General features: G+C 38.8%; 2 protein-coding genes across 2 annotated transcripts; both read left to right on the forward strand.

Annotated features, from left to right (window-relative positions):
- The first annotated feature begins 859 nt into the window (after positions 1-859).
- On the forward strand, positions 860-2,744 carry selenoe (selenoprotein e). Its single transcript, XM_026188853.1, has 4 exons — positions 860-1,056; positions 1,289-1,365; positions 1,630-1,708; positions 2,410-2,744. Exons 1-4 carry the CDS (start codon positions 949-951, stop codon positions 2,551-2,553), a joined length of 408 nt encoding a protein of 135 aa, XP_026044638.1. The 5' UTR covers positions 860-948; the 3' UTR covers positions 2,554-2,744.
- A 111-nt stretch (positions 2,745-2,855) lies between these two features.
- LOC113034365 (transmembrane protein 17A) lies at positions 2,856-5,041 on the forward strand. The gene is made up of 4 exons (XM_026188852.1): positions 2,856-3,259; positions 3,529-3,635; positions 4,032-4,145; positions 4,391-5,041. Exons 1-4 carry the CDS (start codon positions 3,133-3,135, stop codon positions 4,709-4,711), a joined length of 669 nt encoding a protein of 222 aa, XP_026044637.1. The 5' UTR covers positions 2,856-3,132; the 3' UTR covers positions 4,712-5,041.
- Positions 5,042-15,406: the final 10,365 nt, after the last annotated feature.

The following is a 15,406-nucleotide window of genomic DNA, read 5'->3' on the forward strand; positions in this document are numbered from 1 at the left end:
TTTCAATACTTCTTTTACATGCTGTAAATTAGAATTTTTCTCTGTGTCGTTTGAACCTATGCATAGACAGTTGCATTGTGAAACCTTTTACACATCAGATTGAATGGATGGATGCTTTGTCAGTCTCAGAATTTTTGCTGCTGCCCCCAAATAGTGCAAAAAGTTGTACTGTATCTGTAGCAAATATACTCAATATTTGGCATTGAAATGTTCTGTACACTCAGTGATCTTTCTAATATTTTACTGTATTAGCAGTTATATTCGTCTTCTATGTAAATGTAATTATAAAGCTACATTACTTGGAAAAAATGTGACATGTGGAGGACTTTCTGTGTGTTTCGGTGGGTTTTTTTTCTCTTACAAGTCAAAGAAGTGCAAGTTGGGGTTATCAGTTATTTGAAATTGCCCATAGATGTGAATGTGATCATAGGCTAACATTGTCATGTTCTTATTCCTGCGATGGCAGATGGTTTCATGAAGTTTTTAGTCATGAACCAGTTTAGCTGTATTGGGGGAGTGAGTCGGTAGTAACATGTGGTTCTCTGTGACCATTAACCACCTGCAAGTTTACTGCATGGGAAAAACTGATAAGAGTGCAGATGTTCTGTGTTCCCCCAATGACATCTGATCTGGAAGAAACTATAAAATATAAACCTGGGGGCCCCTTTGACATATAGAAAAACACCCTAACAGCTAACTCTGTTGCTGAATAAGTATGTGGTGGTTACCTACTTGGTAAGCTACCAGCCTAATTCTTATACTAACACACAATCTATGACAGAAAATCACAAAAGTGAGATTAACAGCTCAGCCCAGGTGTGCATTGCTCCCCTACAGAGGTGGCCATGGTCTTGTCCTCCCTGAAAAAACTGTCCAAGAGTATTAAAGGGTCACTTATCAGTGCTTCAACTCAGAAAAAGGAGCTAAAGATTTTACCATCTAGTAAAAATGTGGACCTTCTTGGTGCTTACTCTTACCCTCGCTCTTAGGCTATCCGAAGCTAACAATGACACAGTAGGTGAAGAAAAGCTCATTATAGCCAGAGCTAAACTGCTGGTAAGTATAGAGCAAACTCCTGTGAAGTGAAAAATGAAATCTACACATAATATTCAAAAAACAAGTGAGGAAATAGTGTGCATGGTGATGGATAGGTCTTGTGCTGTCATGGCAGTTTATTTTCTGCTGTAATGTGACACCTTTTTTGTCACCTTTGATCACATAAAGAATGAGATATGTACACTCCTCTTTGTCATGCTGTTTTAACAAATGTCTCTTGTCATCCCTGCAGGCTCCCAGTGTGGTCGGATGAAGCATAAAGAAAATGCCTGAGCTCTATCATTTTCTCATGGAGCGAATGGCTTTATAGTATCCTTGTATTGTTTTCATGTTCCTCAGGATTCTTTGCTAAGCTGTGAGCTTTCCACAAAAATCACTACTGATTTTCTCATGACCTCTTTTGTAAACAAAACAGTATTCCTAGCAAGCTGCCAAGTTCAGTGCCAGCTCTGTGAGCATTCCAAGTAAAAAAAATCATGTTAAATGAGCCTAAAAATAGCGAAACAGATGGATATGCCTTGTTCTTCACAACCCCCCCTACCTGTTTTCCTTGATCTGCTTTTTCCTGTGTAGCCACAACTTGGAATATGATTCATCGGAAGAGAAGAAACCCCGTCTGATATTCTACAATGAAAAGGATGAGATTGTTAAGGTGAGAAGTGAGTACAGGGACCTTTTATTCCGCTGCCTTGTGATGGAGCTTATCAAGAGATGTCAAACAGGATTCATGTGGGAAAGTTTCGATATTACTTCATGTGATATCAGATCATCTGTCAGATACCAAGAAAGAGGATGTACTTGAATGAGAGTTAAAAAAAAAAATACATACAGTATATGAACTTGGGGATTCTGAGAATGGAGCAATATTTTTTGTACCGAGACAGGAGAGTTGATGTGACTTTGAAAATTGTGTGCCTTGAAAGCACTTCTCACATGTCATTTATTTTTCCAGGGTAGAAAACCCCTGTTGCAGTTATTGCCCAATTAGCCTCTCCATTAAAACCAATAAAAATGAATTTTCTTAATGCTGGCCTACATCGAAAAAAAGCCAGGTATTACTGCTTTCTTGAGTAAAGCCTTTTAAATTTTCCATCTAAAGCTTCGTTTAGAGGCTAAAGTTTTTCTAATGTGGCTTCTCTGGGAGATTATAATTTGACTTTAGGTAAGGAGAAACAAAAAAATAGCTGGATCCTCTAAATCTGTAGTGGCTAAACACTTCAAAGTAAAAACAGGGGTTTAGTAAATCATGTTATATCTACATATACAGCTAATATACAAGCATTACTGCCTTTAACCACGTTGTGAACCAAACATGTCTGCCCTCCTGTGTATGTGTATGTGTCTGTGGATCAGACTGTTTCTGTGAAGAAAATGAAGGCAGACGAGATCAGCAGCTTGTTAGACTCACTTGGCTTCTACAAGAGGTCCAAGAAAGGGGAAGAGGTGCCAGAGGAGTTTCAGCATTTTCCCCTGCGCGCCCCCAGGGACGAGCTGTGATGACACCTTGTGGCCAAACTCTGTCTCTGCACCATGGTCACAATAATGACGAGTGAGGCCCAAAGGCCAAAATAAGCCAGGCACCACTCTGATGACTCGCTGGCCGGGTGCATTGAGCAGAGTCTTATGTCATTGTGTTTATCTGCAGAATTTAAATAAAAAGACTATAAAATACACCAAAACCTGCCAGAGTGAACCTTCGCTTTAAATATGTGTACAAAGAATGTAGAATTTTCAAACATACTGCAAAGAGTACGTGCAACTTTATCTCTATAAAGTTTAAGTATCTGCTGAATTCCCTAATTAGAAAATCAAATTATCATCATAGATGGACACTAACTTCAAGTAAGCATGCAACTGTTTCAGGCTAATCTTCAGCCCGCCTCCTTCACAATAATCAGATTAGCAGTAGCGTCTGCCAGCATGTGCCTTTATGTGTCCACTTGTATCTCTTCTAGCCTGGTATTGTGCGATTGATTAACTTAAGACAAAAATGAGCAACAGATACTGAAAACATATTTTTGGAACTGTAAACCTCCTGACTCCTTGGCTCTGTCATGATCACCACCTCTGTCAACAATGCCTGTGTTTTACTCGCCTGTTCCCGAAAACCTGCCGCTGGGTCTGGTGTCTATGGGAGGTTCTGTGTTCACAAACAACAGGACAGCAGACAGTGACTTCACCAGGGAGCAAGAGGATGCATCTGGTTAGTTTGTGCTTCCAAAGACTGTTTGGAACTTTAGTTTAATATGTTTACTATACAGCACAATGCTATCTCGTACTGGAGAATGTAAAGGCAGAGATCAGAGATTGGACAAGACATCTTATGACTTAATTCTCAAGTAAATCACAGTGCGCAGATTGCTTCTTTTTAGATCTGTTGTAACGTCAGCTATTAAAGGTTTTTCTTCGTTTGGTCAAATTTCACTTCAGTTTTTCAACTTAATGTTTTGTGCACTGTTATTTGTCTTGCAGTGGTCAACGAGCTGGTTTCTCACCTCCCCCTTCAAATGCTCCTGTATTTCAATATGTTTTATTTTCCTTGTTGGTGGTTTTCAGCTGTGTTCATGCTGGAAGTAAAGGTTAGTGCCAAACACACACAAGAGAATAGAAGTATTCCTCTTGAAGTCAACAGTTCAGGTTTTGATGAACCGAATCTATTTACTAAGCCCAGTGTATCAATTCGAAAACGTTTGACTTTGGCTCCATCTAGTGGTGTCTTCAAAATGAACACTAAGCCTCCTCACATAAACTCAGAAGAGGCACAAGCAGTGAACTCAACATCCACTGTCTTTTTGAAAAATAAAACTTGTTTCATCAATATTTTGAAAAAAAAGTTTACATAAAAATCTAACATGCCTGTGCGCGCGCACACACACACACACACACACACACACACACACACACACACACACACACACACACACACACACACACCTTGATCATGCTCATTAATTACAGCCCTTCACTTTTGCCAGTTCTACTATCTTCCTGGGTACTATCAAGCTCTGCTCATTACTGGGATGATCCTACTAACGGTCATCGAAGTGGTTCGACTTTATCTGGGCTACACTGGCAACCTCAAAGAAAAGGTATTTCAAATTTATATCTTGCACTGAACTACATGAAGCTCTTTTATGAACCCTGAAAAAACACAGAGGAGGAAACTGCGGAGTTTTCTACCTGCTTGTGGCTACAAGTGCCTACTGAGTTTTAGTGAATGTGTGTCTTTGCTTTCATGTGGATTCAACCAGAGCACTTGATGGATGACTGCTGCATCTTTTCATCGTTTGTGCACGCCAACCCAAATTTTCTCTCTTTTCCTCCCTGTCATCAGGTGCCAGAGCTGGCAGCCTTCTGGCTCCTGTCTTTCATGTTCCAGCTGCCAGTGCTGCTGTTCTTCCTGACCGATGAAGGAATTATCATCCTGCCTCTGGAGAGAGCTGTCCACTCCCTCTATCTCCTCTTCCTGCTCGCCCAGATCCTGGCCTCCTTCTTGGCACTTAGAACCATGACCCGAAAGCTCACCCTGCTCTTCCATCTGCGGCAGCTTGGCAAGGTGGACAGCTTCCACCACACAGGGATGAGCCCAGTATATGGGCTTTCTTATCACCGCAGTGTGCTGCCAGTGTCAGCCACCCAGGATATCTACAATTAAAGCAAACATCCATCCTTTCCTAATAACATAGGTATCAAATCTAGTGTTGTAGGAACCACATATTTGAAACTTTCCAGAAAATCTTCAACAGCTGCCAAAGCATGAGTGTGAGCATTCATTTATTATTTAAAAGAAAGCATTTAGAAACCACCTATTTTGTAAAACTCTGCTCTGCGGGTCTGCGTTTATTATGACTGCATAGAATTCAGAACTTTTTAGGCCACTGTTGTGCTGAAATTTGGGTGCTCTAGATCTTTCTGTATGGCTTTTGATGGTGTATAAAATGACAGACCTTTGAAAAATAAAATAAAAATCACATACTAACTCTGATGCCACATTCTGACATTTACTGATGTTTTTAAAAGATGAAAAACAACATTTTAGCCCAAGCCTCAATGTCAAAACTTGATGCCACGTCAGCCAAACTGTCATGGAGTGACACATTTACAGGGGAGTAAGGTAAAACACACTATCAAACAATAAAATTAGATCAGAAATACAAGGCAGTACAGTGCTTGTGGCTGCTTTCATCAGTATTATAGTGTTTCCTTTTTTTCCTTTCCTTTCTTAATGATGATGGATGATGGAGCCTGTAGTGTTGGTGGAACGGAATTATTTTGCCGAGGCAGATTACCTTCTTGCCCACAAGAAAAGTTGAGTCTCTCCCCAGGTATATTTCAGCCTATTTCTGGGAGGACTGTGATACTTCAATAAAAAAATATTTCTAATTTATCTCAGTCATGGCTACAGGATGCCGTATTACAATCTGATAAGTGGGTTGCAGGAATCAAATTTTTTAAACCTTGTACAGTAAAAGAGTGTAAACTGAATTGTAGCAGAACTGTGTTAAATATTTATGACCACACAGTGGCAGTCAGTGACCAAAAGAGGGATGGGGGATCATCTGACAGTGTTGCAAAGTCCAATGAGTATAGATTATTATGCACCACATGTCCTGATCAGGAAACCCTCTGGCAGAGAATTAAAGGTTAGCCCTGTCTACATTCGGAAATGAGGTATTTTTTTAATCGTTTTTAACTCCAAGTCAAGTATACATGAAAATCAATAACATCATTTTAATTGTAACCTCTTACTTCTAATTGTCATTGTATATGCCTGACTGGTTTTTAAAATAACATTGTTGTGTGATTTAATATTTCTTTCCTGGTGAGAAATTATTTAGGGAGTGGTGCATTAAACAGATAAGAACCCGGTTACTTGAGAGACACAGTTTCTGTGATACAACATGCTTATTCCGCTCTACTTTACATTCAGGAAACAACAAGCTGCAGTGGTTGCTGCATGGTTCATGGAGAGGAGGAAATAGAAAAACCTTTAGAGGGTGGAAATTATGCACTGTATGCAGAAGCAGATGCGTAAACGATACCCTAAACATAAGCTTGCATATTACTGCATCTTTTAAAAAAGGATTTGAACCCCTCCCCCCTCCCCTCCCTAAGAATTCAAGAGTTAGTTGAACATAAACTGTAAAGCCATAAGTTGTATTTATGTATTTATGTATATATGTAACTTTAGAGAGTTTAAGGAAACAGCCATTAGTACTGATAACGAAACAGCTTGGTGTGGTGTTTCCACCACAACAGCAAAATAAAGTAAACCACTGATAAAAACAGAAAAAAGTAGTTTAGTCATGATTTTATTATTAGCAGCAGAATCTAAATCCATAAAAAGGAAATAATTTAAAGTTGCTGTCATCTGCAACAGCATAAATATGCACCACAAAAGTGATTTATGGCCATATTTAAACATGCAAAAATGTGTCCCTGCATCTTTGTAAGCATCTACCTGCACAATATATTTACACACAGTGTTTAAGTGGGGATTCTTTTAAAGACTACAGAAGAAATAATTACCATGTCAACCCTCCGGCATCTTCCTTTTTTAAGTCTAACTAGTGACTTGAGGGGTGATGAGTGTGTGTAACTGAAAGTTAGAGCATAGGTTTTTGATAGGAACGTGCATGGACATCTCCACTTATGCCGGGTTGTATCATTAGTCTCTCACTTCATCACCTGATTAGGTTCACCTGCCTGCCTGCCCAGCTGCACCTTGGTACTCATTAGTTTTTCTCAGTTTTTATACATTGGGTAGTGTTCGGTCCCAACTGTTTGAACTAGTGATGCAGCTGCTGTGATTATGTGTTCCAGCATTCACACCTCAGACCATGTTTCATGCTTTGACATTTTTAACACTAAAAGTCACTGTCATAAAAATAATCGTACATGAATTCGTTGTGTTTGGCTGAATGGTTACAATGCAGATCATGCTGAAATTTGTTTCCTTCAGCACTAGGAAAAAAAGAGTTTGAGTAATTTGTCATTACTTTGAATTCCTCCCACATTAACTAGACAATTGTAGAGAGTAGGAGCTGATTGTGGGCTCTATGCTGTTTTGAGTCAGATTTTAAAGAAGAACTACTGTATTACTTCATAGCTTTATAGAACAAGTCAATTCATGTGCACAGTGATAAATCATGTTTATTGTCTTTATTCTCCTCAGTAAAGTCAAAGAGGGACAAAAAGAGAAAAGGTGGACTGAAACTATTAATAAGAGCTTTTTTTTCAATGTATGTATTTTTGCCACTAAACATTCACTGTGGCTACTAAAAGATAGTAGTACAACAGTCTTGTTTTCATCTTTATTTTAGCATCATGTTCAGACTTTCCATTCTCCAGAGAGTACTTCATGTTCATCCTACTTCTCTATATATCTGGTTTTAATTATGAACTCCTATTAGGTGCTGCAGAGTGAGATTATTCAGCTGGTGGGGAAGAAATGAAATAGAAATCACCCCCCTGGAGACACAGTGGTCACATCTGAAGCAGCTCCTTGCACCTTTTCCCTCATCAAATCGCCTTTCTTTAGCACGCACCGAACAATAGCCTTTAATAGTCTTGTTGCATTTTCTTTTTCGTCTCACTAAACAAATTGCTTGCCTCATGCTTTTTATGCTCTTCTGCAAAAGTTTTCTTCTTCCCGTCGTGTCCAAAATTCAGCAGCATAGCTCATCGTCAGCCGTGCATTAGTGAGAATGTCATCACCTTAATTATGATTGGGTACAGCTCAGAGGTAATCACAAATGTGACTGACGAGGCTGTGCTAAGCACCAGCGGGAGGCAATATCCAAGACATCACAGGGACATCCTTATGCCTTATTTCAGTAATCCTTCATGGTGGAGAGCTTGCCAGTGCTGCCAAGATGCCTGGAAGTGTTCCTGCCCTCTCAATTCCAGGTGCTTATACAATGAGCCTTACCCTCACAGACTATTATAGTCCAGCTTCAATATAAATTATGGTGAGAAGTTGTTAGTACCAGTTACTAAATCGTTAGGGTTTTTTTTTTCTTTTTTTCTTTTTTTATGCTAATTATTTTCTATAAACATTTTTTGTTGTGATGAAACAATAAATGCTTCTTTGGCTGAAAATACTTTAGTAAAAATGTTCGATATACTGTTGTTTAGGTAATGTCTGCTTGGGTTTGTATTGAAAGGGCAATCAAAACTCTTCAGCCCTGCTGGTGTTGCTTTCTGAATTAGACAAAAGCCAAAGCAAAAAAAAAAAAGAAGTTTGGGACCGCTATTCAGCACTGAATTAGGTTCAGGTATTACACACACAGAAATGCCACACAATAAAATTTTCAACTTAAAAAGCAAATCCAGCATATATAAAAAAAAAGGAGCTGTCTCATAGCCTGAGAAAAACAAACCTTTAAAGAACTTTCAAAACACTTCAAGTTTCAGGAGAAATTTTCCTCAGAAACAGCTGAGGACAAGGACTTGCAGGTGTGGCTTATGAAGACTGCGACACACTTAAAGTACTTAAACTGTTTTTTCAATTTTACTCACTTTTTTTTCACGTTCTTGTTTAAAATATTAAAATGTTTAACTGTCTGAAGCCTTCTTGTATTTTGTTTCCCCCTTTTTTTTTAAAGACTTGTTAAATAAATAGCACATTAGCAGCCGACCCTCTTCTAGAGCACACCGCTATACCTCTATAACCTGTTTCCATTAAAAATTGAGGGGAATTTCTTTCAAAAATATACAACGTCTAACAGGGGCTCAGTGGTAAATCCTCTGGGATATTTTTCAATCTTGTTTTTTTTTTAATTCATTTTCCTAGATACAGTTGGTTAGACCTTAGTGTCTGCAAAGAAGGGGCAATACGGTAGTTGATGGAGACACATGTATGGTTCTGTTATTTGATGCCATTGTGATGACCCAGCTGCTTCACCAGTCAAATCAGAATAAGCAGAAGACATTTTATAGAGGACACATATTGCTCAATTACTGACTCTAAATGATATTGGGCCATGAAATTCAAATTTCATTCATAAGCCACTTATATTGTCTCCACCTTTACAGCCTGCAGGAAACGCGACATCACACTGGCAGGCAGGGAATATTGAAACTGGACTGAAATTGGCAGCTGGATATTTTCAATTTGGGGTCTGATTACCTGGGCGAGTGGAATGGCAGGGCAATTCACTTCTCCCTGTGGTTTAAACGGATACTCAGCATACAGTACAGATGGAATATTTTATCTATAGCAGCAGTATTAAATCTGAGGGTTTGATGACATGGGAGAATCTATTGCCTTGAGTGTAAAATCGAGGGGCGCTGTTTTTAACAGCCTTACTAAACACTAATTTCCAGCTCTATATTGTTATATCTGGATTCCATTAGAGAAGTAAAAAAAAAACAAAAAAAAATCCTGCCCTCCTGTGATTGGCTGCCCCTTCTCTGAATTCCTATAAGCAGGACCCAGTGCTCTAATGTGAGCATCTTCACTTCCAGATTTTGAAAACAAGCTAAGCAATAGTTGCTTGTTTTGAAATGGCTCTTTCTCATATCCATCCATACATGTTTGCATCTGAATTACATGTGATGAGAGTGGATGGTTATCGACAACCAAGATTACAGCAGGGTGTCTGCTGAGTAGATCTTTAAATCTTCTAAGATGATAGTGAATTTTAGATAGTCCAACACTCTTCACTGCTCAGAAAATGTAACTCTTACATTTGCCAACCAACAGCTGAAATGTTCAGCAGCAGAAGTTGTAAATCCTCTTTCATTACAAATGATATTTAACTACACCATTGAAGCAATCCATCTGCCTGCCATATTCCTTGCCCTTAGTGTTGTAGTAACAACTGAATACCTCACCATCTGACACACAAACATAAATACAGACGATCTGACAGATGCATTAGCTGTGATAAGGTTTTTTTGTTTTGTTTTTTTGGAATGGTGGCATAATAATGATCATTGTGGGAATAAATAAATACATAAATAAATGATCTGAGATTTGAAGGCAAATATCATGCGATGAATAGTCCCCCATGCTCCCATATTCAACCACATGTATCTATTGATTTCTTCTGAAACAGCCTAACTTCTTGTGGATGCTGAAGATAATATGGGGAATTAGGGCAAAAATTCCAGGTATGTTCTTATTGCTAAATCTATTTTCACAGCACAATATATTGACAGTATTGGTATTATCTGTGGTCTGAAGAAGCTGATCCAACCTTGGTCCAAATACATTTCCACCCAAATCATATGGGGCGGAGAAGCTTCCTTGATATATGATCCAGTGGAATCAGTGTGATGTGAGGTTGCTAGCAGCACATCTGCAAAATGCAAAAATGCTGCTTAAAATCTGCAACAAAACTTTCAAATCAACCTGGTATTTGTCCCTTTGGCTCTCTTACTGCTAGACTAGCCAGACAGGTAAACAAAATACCGTGTTTTGAAATTGCATATATTGCCATATATTGTCTGCACAGGTTTTCCAGCTGTTCTTTATCTTTGTTGTCAGCAATTTTCTTTCACTCAGACAAAAGGCAGATGATATTTTTATTTTTTTTATAAGCATTAATATATATTGAAGTATAAAGGGAATGCACCATTACCTGATTTCAATGTCATTGAAAGCAGCATGCTGCCACTTGTATTTTGCAACTGTTGAGGGAGTCCTTAAAGACTTTTTGGCTAACAAGAATGAACTTGGACTGGGGCGCATGGCAGCAGGAAGTTGCGGAGTGAATTGAGAGTTACACTCGTCTGGCACAACCTGGGGCCTCACTAGCTCAGCTGTCTTCTTGTATTCACACATGGTGTGACTGGTGACATGCAGCTGCCATCAGGATCCTGGTATGGCTGACAGACTGCTGCACTGGAGGGAGGAGGTTTTGGTTTGTGTTATTTTACAGACTTTCTCTGGCCTTACATGAGCCAGAGCCAGCCAGCCTTTATTTCTCCCTTAGCAGACAAGATTCAATAAAAAGCACTCAGAGCCTTGATGAAGGACTGGAATCCTGTTATATTCATTTTTGGCTTTATTTGTTATAATTCCAGATTTCCATATTTTTCTTTCTTTTTTTTTTTGACGCGGGTTCTAGTTACACATGATGCATGGAAGTACTTCATTTCATTTCTAGAGCCTGCATAACATAGTAGCGTTAATACATGGTCTTCCATATGACTTTCTCAGTTTTGTGTCACAAGCTGCAACCTGTGTAATAAAGGCCCTTGGGTAGTACCTATATTGGAGCTTTATGGTAATTTGCTGCCACTTCTACAAAGTCCATTTAATTTGTAAACAAAGTTATTCAAAGTTATTTCGACAATAAACTACAGTGAGTTTGGTTTAAACAATAAATGAAAAGAGGACAGGATTGTTACACTTGGGCAGATGTGAATTGCAGCTGAGCCATTTAACTAATCAAAGGAGCAGTCAACTGATGAGGGTTAGTCATCTCTCTCAAGGGCACTTCCGTTTGACACTTCATGGATATACTATAGTCTTGGCTGTTGAAGAGACTGTACAAATGCACTATTTTGCTTTCAAGACCTTCGATATTGTCCTGCTCCAGGGAGGTGCCTGCAAAGAAAGAGGTGTAATTGTAAGTTATTTTCCGTGTGTGTGTGTGTGTGTGTGTGTGTGTGTGTGTGTGTGTGTGTGTGTGTGTGTGTGTGTAAGACAACAAATATCAGGTAATTAACTTATTTTGTTGTTTTTTGTTTTTTGCCCTTTATCCCCGTCCCTCTTCCCCGCTGTTTTTCTTTCCCTCTTTCTTTCTCCCCTTTCTTTTCCCCTTTAGACAATAATTCTGATGGCAAAAGAGCCAAAACGGGACAGGCAAAAAAACAAAACAAAAAAAACCCAGTAGCATTACACAAATCTACAGCTGGTTTTCATTTGTGTGATGGTGTTTTGCTTAACAACAGTCTAGAAAATCCTAACAAATAACTAGGATGAATAATGTGCAAGTATAATCTTACAAGATAGCTTTCCAATCCCTCCAGATTTCACTATATCACAGTGTGCATGCTGTGAACATTCTTTAGCATACCTGTAGTGATCCCTGGGTTCTCTTGTTTGGTCTGTGCTGAATTCTTGTTTTTTGATTGTTAGCTTATATATTACAACCTTAGTTTATTTGTGGTGTTTTGTTGTTCTGGTGTTTGAGGTTCTAACTTTTTGTTTGAATTTTTAGATTTCCTATTAGTTTAGTTTTCTGTCAGTCTTATTCTTGCATTACAAGGTCTTTAGTTTTGTGTTTACTTATTGTGATGAGATTTGCTTTGTGTCTATTTTTATTATAATTTAGTAGAAGTAGCCTCCCCAGCTTTTCTCTTTGGCCTCGCTCTGTCTCATACTGTGTTTATACCTTGGTCCCTTTCATTTCTTTGTCTCATAAATCTTATTTAGTGTTAGTATTATTGTCTCCCTTGGTTATTTTCTGTTGTTTTTCTGTTAGTTTTGCTTCTTTAGTGTTTTCCAATGATCCCCAGATTGTTTTCACCTGTTGCTCACCTGTGTTCCTCTCCATCCTGTTTATCATTAATGAATAGTCCTCTATATGCATATATAATAGTGCAGTGTGTCCTTTTACCCTTGTCAAGTTGTCCTTGGATGTAGGCTGTTCATGTCCTTAGAATTATTCCTCATGCTTTGGTTTTTGGATGACTGCTTTCTTCCCTTTTGTTTCTATTTGCATCAGCCATTAAAGGCTCATTTTCAGTTCGTTCTTTGGTTTCACATTCACATTTAGATCCTCCACATTACAATCCACACTCTACTCATCACATTAACTGTTGGTAGTGTTTTCAGTAGTTTGCAAGCAGACAGAAGTGACAAGGATAGACTTTCTCACAATACAAACAATCAGTGGAACACCATGAATTGCTTTTCCCTTTGGTTTAAGGACTTGCTTAGAGGGTCACATGACATTACGAAACTTAAAGAAGTCCAGTTGTTTTCTTTTTAAGCTCCTTTGTGACCTCCAGAAGTATCTGAAATATCACTGTGGTTAGAAATTTACTACAGAATATCCACTGCTGGCACTACCCATGTGGCAAAATACTAAGGGGAGTATTTCAGGCACTCTTATCTCCAGCAACAATTTGCTGTTTGTTTTTCCTGAGGAATCTCAAGGCCAGATGAGATCCTTCCAGAGAGTTAAAGTAAGGCGCTCTGGAAGCATAAACCAACCAAGTGAGTCATCAGAGACTCAGACTCCAGCTCTTCACTCCATCTCTACAGCCACCTCACACAGATAACAGATTCATAGTGTTTGTATCTGCAGTCTCATTGTTTTGGTCAGAACTCACCATAGGTGAGGGCTGGATTATAGATAAATCGAAAACCTTGCCTCCTGGCTCAGGTCCTTTGTCATCACAACAATCTAGTACAATGCCCAGAATACTGCAGGTGCTTTCAAGACCTGATTTTCCATCTCACATTTTCTTCAAGCTTAATCTTCAATTTGATATCAGCTATGCAACTAATTTTTCAAGATTTTTCAAAAGTTAAATCACTGTCAGCTCTATTTTCTCAAACCTTTGATTTATATTACATATTCTGTATGAAGTTATGGTTCTTCAGATAAATTGCTTGCTATAGTAGCATTTGACCAGCTCTTCCTTTGTTCTCAAAAGAGAGTTTGATGATATGAATATGAGGCTCATTTGGGCACTTGTATTAAAAAAACTGAGCAGCAGAGTTCCATTTCCAAGCTGGGATGAAACAGTTGCAGGCCTGCCAGTTTGATTCAGGCTGGGCTGGTTTCTGTTTGAGGTGTTTTCAGACAAAAGCACTAAAGTCTTTGGTCTGTGAGATTCCAGGAGGATAAGAGCAGTTAAGCTAATTGATCGACAGTATGAAAACATTTGGTGTGCGCGTGTGTGGGTGCGCTTGTACGCCCAAACACAAGAAAATGCTAATCAATTTTTGAATAATAATAATAATAATTCATTCACAAAGCATGATTTATTTCCCAATCTCCCCTAAAGTGGTTGCTTCTGAACTCTATTTTCTGCATGTTTTGCCTCTCTGTTTTTGTCAGGAGGCAGCAACAGCAGAAGCTGGAAGCCACTGAGCTTCTTAGAATTCTCCAAAGGCGCTTATGGGAAAACATGTTTTAACTGTGATAGTTAGCCGGATGATCGAGCTGCCTGCAAGCTGACAAACAGCTGAGGGAAAAACATATCAGAGGGTGCTGACAGTTCTTCAAGTGAGTCCCATATGTACACATATATTATATGCATATGCATACACAGAGCTGAAAAGAGCTGAAAGACACGCTCACGAAATAGTCATGCAAGCATAGAATATTGATTTGTTTTTATATTATTATTTTTTCTAATTCTGATGTCATGCTACACTTAGAAGAAAAATTATATTGGCACAGTACTGATATTCAGTTGCTATTTGCCTCTTTTAAGCCTCCAGTTAATGCACCCTTAACCGTCTCATGCTTATTCTTAATGCCCTGCTTAGTCATTTCTTTCCACGGACCACTGGTAGACTCCTGGGGAGAGCAGCTTCAATTCAATTAAAACTTGAAGTTCTGTGACTCTTGATCCAATCAAGGTCTTGGCTCTGGTCCATGAGCATGACGTGAATGATAATGACACTGAAGACAACTACCGAGAAAGACAGAAGCAAGACAGTACAGAATCTGGCATCGTGATGAAAACTTATAGAAATGAATTTTTAAAAACGCAAGCATATGCCTGTAAGTCACTGCTGTGTGATGAACAACTGTCTAAAAAGAGACTGTGTTTTACTTCAGTGCTGGAAGAAAAGTGTTTCATCCAAGGCTGTTTTGTGGTTATGCTGTTGTAAGTCCATATTTATTTCCAGTGCTAATGATGTGGAACTATAATCAGAGAAGGAGAAACTCTAGAGTCTGTGAAGCATCTCAGTCATCCAGGTCATCGTAGTCTAAGGAGCTTGGAAAGAAAAGCGTCCAGACGAAAGAAGTCCAGACGCTTTTCTTTCCAAGCTCCTTAGAGAAACTCTTGAGAACATTTGCAGAAAACAATAACTGGTGGTTAATAAATTGAAAGAAAAAATGCTGACTTGCCAGTCACAGCTGGCTGATTGCTACAGTTACCTTAGTTTAAGTAAATCAGCGACAAAACTAAATCCCTAAAACTAGCATTAGGATAAGACTTGTACTAGTATTAGGACAAGTTATTTGTAACACTTACATATAACTTGTCTTTTAGGCTTCCGCTCAGGGAAAGAGAACGATTGTACACTTTGTGCAGGGGCACTCAGAGGGTAGAGCAGGTCATCTACTGTATTAATCAGCAGGTCGGTGGTTTGATCTTTTTAGTGTGCATTTTGAAGTGTTCTTAACTGATTCATCCTTTGGATTGTGAG

This window comes from Astatotilapia calliptera, chromosome 12 (assembly GCF_900246225.1).
Source record: "Astatotilapia calliptera chromosome 12, fAstCal1.2, whole genome shotgun sequence".
Lineage (NCBI taxonomy): Eukaryota > Metazoa > Chordata > Actinopteri > Cichliformes > Cichlidae > Astatotilapia > Astatotilapia calliptera.

Bases quoted from the DNA above. Each gene is read 5' to 3' on its own strand.
- LOC113034365 (XM_026188852.1), top strand. From the start codon at position 3,133: ATGCCTGTGTTTTACTCGCCTGTTCCCGAAAACCTGCCGCTGGGTCTG. The intron at 3,260-3,528 runs GTTAGTTTGTGC...TTTGTCTTGCAG, and splicing joins GGAGCAAGAGGATGCATCTG to TGGTCAACGAGCTGGTTTCT. The intron at 3,636-4,031 runs GTTAGTGCCAAA...CACTTTTGCCAG, and splicing joins TGTTCATGCTGGAAGTAAAG to TTCTACTATCTTCCTGGGTA.